This window comes from Nanorana parkeri, unplaced genomic scaffold (assembly GCF_000935625.1).
Source record: "Nanorana parkeri isolate BGI_ZX_2015 unplaced genomic scaffold, ASM93562v1 scaffold4310, whole genome shotgun sequence".
In the NCBI taxonomy this organism is placed as follows: domain Eukaryota; kingdom Metazoa; phylum Chordata; class Amphibia; order Anura; family Dicroglossidae; genus Nanorana; species Nanorana parkeri.
The window spans coordinates 561-10071 of record NW_017310573.1 but is presented as its reverse complement, the minus strand read 5'-3'; the positions used below and the strand labels follow the sequence as shown (position 1 = coordinate 10071).

General features: G+C 55.6%; 1 protein-coding gene across 1 annotated transcript in view; it reads right to left on the bottom strand.

The window, feature by feature from the left end:
• The window catches only part of CCDC113 (coiled-coil domain containing 113), a 13878-nt gene that overhangs the window by 3976 nt on the left and 391 nt on the right, over positions 1-9511 (bottom strand). The window contains exons 2-6 of the mRNA XM_018575634.1: positions 7135-7261; positions 5824-5982; positions 5392-5472; positions 1250-1405; positions 979-1086 (exon numbers count right to left, since the gene is read on the bottom strand). Of these exons, the coding sequence (XP_018431136.1) occupies positions 979-1086; positions 1250-1405; positions 5392-5472; positions 5824-5982; positions 7135-7261 (631 nt within the window). The remainder of the gene's footprint in view (positions 1-978; positions 1087-1249; positions 1406-5391; positions 5473-5823; positions 5983-7134; positions 7262-9511) is intronic.

Here is a 9511-nt window from a genome sequence, read left to right as displayed (position 1 = left end):
CTGTCCCTGAAGACCCGAGAACTTCTATAACCCCAACACATTCCCCAACCACGTCCCTCAGATGACCAACTGCTGCCCCCCAATCCTCTGTGACCCCGGCCTGTCCCTGAAGACCCGAGAACTTCTATAACCCCAACACATTCCCCAACCACGTCCCTTAGATGACCAACTGCTGCCCCCCAATCCTCTGTGACCCCGGCCTGTCCCTGAAGACCTGAGAACTTCTATAACCCCAACACATTCCCCAACCACGTCCCTCAGATGACCCGCTGCTGCCCCCCAATCCTCTGTGACCCCAGCCTGTTCCTGAAGACCTGAGAACTTCCATAACCCCAACACATTCCCCAACCACGTCCCCCAGATGACCCGCTGCTGCCCCCCAATCTTCTGTGACCCCAGCCTGTCCCTGAAGACCTGAGAACTTCTATAACCCCAACACATTCCCCAACCACGTCCCTCAGCTGACCCGCTGCTGCCCCCCAATCCTCTGTGACCCCAGCCTGTCCCTGAAGACCTGAGAACTTCCATAACCCCAACACATTCCCCAACCACGCCCCTCTGATGACCCGCTGCTGCCCCCCAATCCTCTGTGACCCCGGCCTGTCCCTGAAGACCTGAGAACTTCTATAACCCCAACACATTCCCCAACCACATCCCTCAGCTGACCCGCTGCTGCCCCCCAATCCTCTGTGACCCCGGCCTGTCCCTGAAGACCTGAGAACTTCTATAACCCCAACACATTCCCCAACCACGTCCCTCTGATGACCCGCTGCTGCCCCCCAATCCTCTGTGACCCCCAGGCCTGTCCCTGAAGACCTGAGAACTTCCATAACCCCAACACATTCCCCAACCACGCCCCTCAGCTGACCTGCTGCTGCCCCCTAATCTTGTGTGACCCTGAATATTGCCCCCACCCCATGGTAGCAGAAGACTTTCTTCCACCCACAATAGCAGTGGGAAATCTCTCCTGCGATGTACCTGCTCCACTTGCTGCGTTTCCTGCTCGATGCGTTGCAGCATGTCGTTCCTGGTGGAGATCTCTTTTGCCAGACGGGTGGACTCCATGGTGGTGTTCTGAAGCTTCTTCTGTAATAAGAGGGAAAGCCGCTATGGAGATGACCCAGCCTCACGTGTGCGATGTATGACGGACTCCTCCCTGCACATACTAGCAGGAAACATACGACCATCGGAGGAGGAGGAGGAGCTTCCAGTCACATGCCAGGATCTCCCCCGATAACCGAACACTCACCTTGTAGGAGTTGAGGATCTGTAATGTGTGTCCTGCGTTCAGCTTCAGGTGGAGCAGATCCTGATTCCGCTCATCGATTCTCTCCAGGAACTGCGCGTTTTCTATCTTCAGCTGCTGGAAGTCCACCTCAGTCAGAATCTCCCCCATATCCTCCTTCTGAAAGAGAGAGAAGCGCTGTGACCAGGACGCGGCGCCATCTCCGGGCTCACTCTGCGCCAGGACGCGGCGCCATCTCCGGGCTCACTCTACGCCAGGACGCGGCGCCATCTCCGGGCTCACTCTACGACAGGAGACGGCTAATCTGTGGCCTCTCCTCCAGGTACATGAGCCAGCAAACGTCTACAGCCAGGTGGCTTCATTCACCTCCACACCTCACATCACCTCCACACATCACCTCCACACATCCCCTCCACACATCACCTCCACACATCCCCTCCACACATCACCTCCACACATCCCCTCCACACATCACCTCCACACATCCCCTCCACACATCACCTCCACACATCCCCTCCACACATCACCTCCACACATCCCCTCCACACATCACCTCCACACATCCCCTCCACACATCACCTCCACACATCCCCTCCACACATCACCTCCACACATCCCCTCCACACATCACCTCCACACATCCCCTCCACACATCACCTCCACACATCCCCTCCACACATCACCTCCACACATCCCCTCCACACATCACCTCCACACATCCCCTCCACACATCACCTCCACACATCCCCTCCACACATCACCTCCACACATCCCCTCCACACATCACCTCCACACATCCCCTCCACACATCACCTCCACACATCCCCTCCACACATCACCTCCACACATCCCCTCCACACATCACCTCCACACATCCCCTCCACACATCACCTCCACACATCCCCTCCACACATCACCTCCACACATCCCCTCCACACATCACCTCCACACATCCCCTCCACACATCACCTCCACACATCCCCTCCACACATCACCTCCACACATCCCCTCCACACATCACCTCCACACATCCCCTCCACACATCACCTCCACACATCCCCTCCACACATCACCTCCACACATCCCCTCCACACATCACCTCCACACATCCCCTCCACACATCACCTCCACACATCCCCTCCACACATCACCTCCACACATCCCCTCCACACATCACCTCCACACATCCCCTCCACACATCACCTCCACACATCCCCTCCACACATCACCTCCACACATCCCCTCCACACATCACCTCCACACATCCCCTCCACACATCACCTCCACACATCCCCTCCACACATCACCTCCACACATCCCCTCCACACATCACCTCCACACATCCCCTCCACACATCACCTCCACACATCCCCTCCACACATCACCTCCACACATCCCCTCCACACATCACCTCCACACATCCCCTCCACACATCACCTCCACACATCCCCTCCACACATCACCTCCACACATCCCCTCCACACATCACCTCCACACATCCCCTCCACACATCACCTCCACACATCCCCTCCACACATCACCTCCACACATCCCCTCCACACATCACCTCCACACATCCCCTCCACACATCACCTCCACACATCCCCTCCACACATCACCTCCACACATCCCCTCCACACATCACCTCCACACATCCCCTCCACACATCACCTCCACACATCCCCTCCACACATCACCTCCACACATCCCCTCCACACATCACCTCCACACATCCCCTCCACACATCACCTCCACACATCCCCTCCACACATCACCTCCACACATCCCCTCCACACATCACCTCCACACATCCCCTCCACACATCACCTCCACACATCCCCTCCACACATCACCTCCACACATCCCCTCCACACATCACCTCCACACATCCCCTCCACACATCACCTCCACACATCCCCTCCACACATCACCTCCACACATCCCCTCCACACATCACCTCCACACATCCCCTCCACACATCACCTCCACACATCCCCTCCACACATCACCTCCACACATCCCCTCCACACATCACCTCCACACATCCCCTCCACACATCACCTCCACACATCCCCTCCACACATCACCTCCACACATCCCCTCCACACATCACCTCCACACATCCCCTCCACACATCACCTCCACACATCCCCTCCACACATCACCTCCACACATCCCCTCCACACATCACCTCCACACATCCCCTCCACACATCACCTCCACACATCCCCTCCACACATCACCTCCACACATCCCCTCCACACATCACCTCCACACATCCCCTCCACACATCACCTCCACACATCCCCTCCACACATCACCTCCACACATCCCCTCCACACATCACCTCCACACATCCCCTCCACACATCACCTCCACACATCCCCTCCACACATCACCTCCACACATCCCCTCCACACATCACCTCCACACATCCCCTCCACACATCACCTCCACACATCCCCTCCACACATCACCTCCACACATCCCCTCCACACATCACCTCCACACATCCCCTCCACACATCACCTCCACACATCCCCTCCACACATCACCTCCACACATCCCCTCCACACATCACCTCCACACATCCCCTCCACACATCACCTCCACACATCCCCTCCACACATCACCTCCACACATCCCCTCCACACATCACCTCCACACATCCCCTCCACACATCACCTCCACACATCCCCTCCACACATCACCTCCACACATCCCCTCCACACATCACCTCCACACATCCCCTCCACACCTCACATCACATCCACACATCACATCACCTCCACAGTTCTTTTCCATAATAAGGAAAGTCTCGGCTCCCAGTGGCTGGTGAAGGAATGACCGTGTCTGTACATCCGGGGACCCTGTCCCCTCTGTCCCCGTGCAGTATGCCGTGTCCCGGGTCATGGCCCATTGGTTATAGCCGGGTTTACATGTAACTGTGCACACAGTGCATGGGAAGCGTGTACATGTTAGCGTGGGTCCCTTGCACTGGGCATGCACAAAGGCCAAGGAGGGTTTTGTAACTCCTTCCTTCATGGTGGCTGTGACTTCCTGTTACTGAACCGGTTCACCTGATCTAGCCTGAGTCTCTACCACCATCCTGACTACTCTTCCCTGCCGCCTGCTCAACCTCTGCCTGAGCATTGGCCAACAATAGTACCACTACCCTGTCTCCTCATCATAGCCCCCCTGTTCCTGCTATCCCCTGGTGGGGTGATCCTTACGGTCCACACCTAGCAAAGTAACTTAGCCCATCATCCCTTGTGGGGTGCTCTGCTGAAGACCAAAGTGCCAATTAGACTCCATGCCTTGGGTCAATCCACACCACCTGTCAGGGGGTAACAGAGTCCTTTCCATCTGCAGGTCATTATGGGCTGAAAAAGGTTTATAGAACTTGCAGAATAGAAGCCGTTGGTGAAGAACTGGCTGGTGGGCCTGTCACGTCTCCTACGCACACTTCCTCCTTTGGACACATTCATATAAAGAGACGCCACCAGAGATACTGGATGTGTGCAAACTACTTAAGAAGAAGATGTTCCTCGGTTTTTCTACAAGCAAACATAGAAGCTGCAGAGAAAATGGAAATGCCCCCCGCTGAGGAACCCGCCAAGGTGTCACTCCAGGTAGGACAGGGTGCTGGGGGTATCATATACGGGGGAATGGGATGGATGTCACATGTGCCCCCCGCTGGAGGGTGTCACTCCAGGTAGGACAGGGTGCTGGGGTATCATATACGGGGGAATGGGATGTATGTCACATGTGCCCCCCGCTGAGGAACCCGCCAGGGTGTCACTCCAGGTAGTGCAGGGGGGTGGGGGTATCATATACGGGGGAATGGGATGGATGTCACATGTGCCCCCCGCTGAGGAACCTGCCAGGGTGTCACTCCAGGTAGGATATGGTGCTGGGGTATCATATACGGGGGAATGGGATGGATGTCACATTTGCCCCCCGCTGAGGAACCCGCCAGGCTGTCACTCCAGGTAGGATATGGTGCTGGGGTATCATGTACGGGGGAATGGGATGGATGTCACATGTGCCCCCCGCTGAGGAACCCGCCAGGGTGTCACTCCAGGTAGGATATGGTGCTGGGGTATCATATACGGGGGAATGGGATGGATGTCACAATGTCTCACCTGCTTCAGCTGCATCTGCAGCTTCTTCTTCTGGATCTTCAGCGCGGCATTCTTCAGTCTTAATTTGTCCACCAAGCTGTCCTGTCATACACAGAAGAAGAATGAGATCCTACATGACCACAACCTGCCCAGATCCCAGCTCTCCGTGTGCTCCCATACATGAATAGGCCGTGTCTTTCAGAGAGAAGCTGAAGAACAATGACGCGTGGCCCAAACTGCGACATTACCACCATGACCTGATCGGCCTCCTAAAATAGGTGTTTGTGGAGTTCAATGACTGAGATCTGATGGGTGGACCTCATTTCCTGAACTCAACATGTAGCCATCTGACCTGTCCATGTAGATGTCCATGTACTTCTGGAGACAACTTGGCCATGTTCCTCCAGCCCCTGCTGTGTGATACCCCCGCCATGATACACACGGGAGACTTACCCTCGCCCTGGTCTTTTCCTCCATGTAGCGTAGAACCTTTTCCGGGGTAACTCCTCCGCCTTTCTTGCTCCTCACTGCCGCCTTTCCGATGTCACGATCAAACTCATACATGGCTTTCTTGATTTCCTTGCGGCGGATCTCAGCTTCCCCCATCGTGGCCTAACAAGGCAGAGAAGAGGTCTCAGGATATCAGAGAGTCCTGTGACAATTTTTACTACTTCTATATTGCTCATGGGGCCATCCGTGGTCGCTACAAGCACCCACCTGCTTTGCAGGTTTACTACTTTTCCGGTAAGGCTGGTTTCCTATTATATAACATTGCTGACCTCTGTACTGCACGTCACAATGCTGGCCTCTGCACTGCGCGTCACACAGCTGGCCTCTGTATTCTGTATTGCACCACTGACTTCTGTACTGTGCATTGTTACTGATCTTTATACTCTGCGTCACACCGCTGGCCTGGCGGAGTTAAGGCCGGGGCGGGGGTTAGGTGGGGCAACTGGTGTTGAGTAACTTTTCAGGCCTGGCTAGTAGCTTAGGACTTGAAATTTTGAGCCCTGTGCTAAACCCTTGGTTCTCAACTGGTGGGTCATGACCCAAAAGTGGGTCACGACCCCATGTTCAGTGGGTTGCCACATGCCTTCCACTTTTCCAGGTAAAATACTTGTCAGTCTCATCCTAGCACAACAGTCAGTTCTTGCGCATTCAAAACATGCTGTCCGGCGCCGAGTGTCAGCTTGAGTTGGGGTGAGGTGGGGTGAGGTGAGGTGGGGTGAGGTGGGGTGAGGTGAGGTGGGGTGGGGTGGGGTGGGGTGAGGTGGGGTGAGGTGGGGTGGGGTGAGGTGAGGTGGGATGGGGCTAAGGCCCAAGCAATGCATATATGGAAGGAGCTCCATCACAGCCCACACTGGACCCCAGGCTGAGGATCCGCTCCGGTTCTGGAAGGGAAACTAGGTGGACCTCGCGCGTCAGTGTTTTTGAGGGCCCATTCACACTAGTGCAGTGCATTAAACTGAACCATGCAATCACACCTACCGTGCATTCTGGTGTGGGAGGTGCGTTGTGTTGCCATTCATTTGAATGGCGCCCCAAATGCACCTCCCACCCACAATTCGTACGCCCGCACCAGAACGTGCGGTACCGCAATACTGTGCGTTCCATTGCAGTGCGACTTGGGTCGTGACTTAATGACCGAGGACAAATGTGGGTCCTGAGGTTACTGGTCTATGTGATAGGTACACACACAGGATGAATGTCAGTGCATAGCGGACCATGGGGGTCTCCGTCCCACCGCGTGTGCTCAGATCTGACCTGGTTGAAGTCTAAGGTGGATACTCCGACTTCAGAGACGGCCGCCGGCGCCAGGTCCTTCTGGTCCAGCCGCTTGTAGAACTTCTCAAACATCTCGGTCTCGGCTTTGAGTGTAGACAAGGCATCACTGGAAGAGGCACCACGGGGGCAGGAGTCAGACACTTTACCAATTCTAGACCTTAGAGGTCATTACAAGAAATTGTATTCATACCCCAATTCTCCTTCCCCCGCCCTTGTCTGCCCAGAGCGCCCCGCCCCCTTCAACCCCGGAGGACCAGGCCATAGATGAAGGTCTCCCCAACACCTGAGGTGACCTATCCCTGGACATTGGCGGGGAGATCTGTGCCGCCATCACGGTCAGGCAGGCAAGGAACATTACGGGAGGTTCTGGTACCAGTAACACTTTGCAGACATCTCCACGCCGGAGGAGACCGGACCCAGAACAAGAGTCAGAACTCTGATCACTCCTATTATAGTGACTTGAAGCTGTGGGAATGTCGGTGTGTCAGGAAGGAAGACAACTTTGTCTCTGGAGACCACCCTGGAGGCTGAAGGCCCTGGCAGGACGTGCAGAGGGTTCCAGGAGGTCCTCTGCGGATCACCTTGACTATCCTGCAGGCAATGGAGGGAGTGGAGGGTGAGATCCCTCAGATGGGCTATAAACAGAAGCTCGGAGGACCTGAAGGACCTCAGTACCCAGGAGGTAAGAAGACAACGCCCGGAGACATCTAAAGGAAGTAGCTCAGAAGAACCTTGGACATGATGAGGAACTCTTCTGACAGTGACCTTACGGGTCCTGAGAATCCACCACATCCATCTGATTACCGGGAGGACTAGACTAGAGATGGACCGGGAGGAATAGACTACAGACCAGAGACAGACCGGGGGACTAGTCTAGAGACGGACCGGAGGACTAGACTAGAGACCAGAGACGGACCGGAGGACTAGACTAGAGACGGACCGGAGGACTAGACTAGAGACGGACCGGAGGACTAGACTAGAGACGGACCGGAGGACTAGACTAGAGACGGACCGGAGGACTAGACTAGAGACGGACCGGAGGACTAGACTAGAGACGGACCGGAGGACTAGACTAGAGACGGACCGGAGGACTAGACTAGAGACGGACCGGAGGACTAGACTAGAGACGGACCGGAGGACTAGACTAGAGACGGACCGGAGGACTAGACTAGAGACGGACCGGAGGACTAGACTAGAGACGGACCGGAGGACTAGACTAGAGACGGACCGGAGGACTAGACTAGAGACGGACCGGAGGACTAGACTAGAGACGGACCGGAGGACTAGACTAGAGACGGACCGGAGGACTAGACTAGAGACGGACCGGAGGACTAGACTAGAGACGGACCGGAGGACTAGACTAGAGACGGACCGGAGGACTAGACTAGAGACGGACCGGAGGACTAGACTAGAGACGGACCGGAGGACTAGACTAGAGACGGACCGGAGGACTAGACTAGAGACGGACCGGAGGACTAGACTAGAGACGGACCGGAGGACTAGACTAGAGACGGACCGGAGGACTAGACTAGAGACGGACCGGAGGACTAGACTAGAGACGGACCGGAGGACTAGAGATACCAGGTGAGGCTGAGTGGCCCCAAGACCTGATCAGCGGAACGGTCTCCTATGGGGGGGGGGTGCTGTGACGGACCCCCGGGGTAGAAGAGGCTCCATGTTGCAGCGAGATGATCTGGGCCTAAGGCCGTTCCTCATCCACATAATGGAAGATGCCGATCCCCGTTCCTCGTCTACATAATGGAAGATCCCGATCCCCGTTCCTCATCCACATAATGGAAGATCCCGATCCCCGTTCCTCATCCACATAATGGAAGATCCCGATCCCCGTTCCTCATGCACATAATGGAAGATCTCGATCCCCGTTCCTCATCCACATAATGGAAGATCCAGATCCCCATTCCTCATCCACATAATGGAAGATCCCGATCCCCGTTCCTCATCCACATAATGGAAGATCCCGATCCCCGTTCCTCTTGGAAGAACAAGAAGTGCCAGCAAGACCTCAAAAGGCACAAACCTGAAAATTTCAGTTTTTTAAAGCAAAATGGAGGAACTCTTGGAAAATCAGGAAGAGGAACCCAGGGGACGCCTTCCAGCTGTACACTGACCAATCATGGTCTAGAACACCCCGCAAGGATGGCCAGACGGGTTCACCAACGCACAGATCATTATGTGACACTCATAAGAAGGTGGCGGGTGACTGGAACCTCAGGGTGCCTGCAAGAACCGCAGGGGTGGGGCTCCACCCAATGAACAGAGGGGAGTGGACATGGATAGGTCCTAGGGGGCGGATCCTTTACATTAGTTGCCATGGAGAAAAAGACAAGTTGGCCGG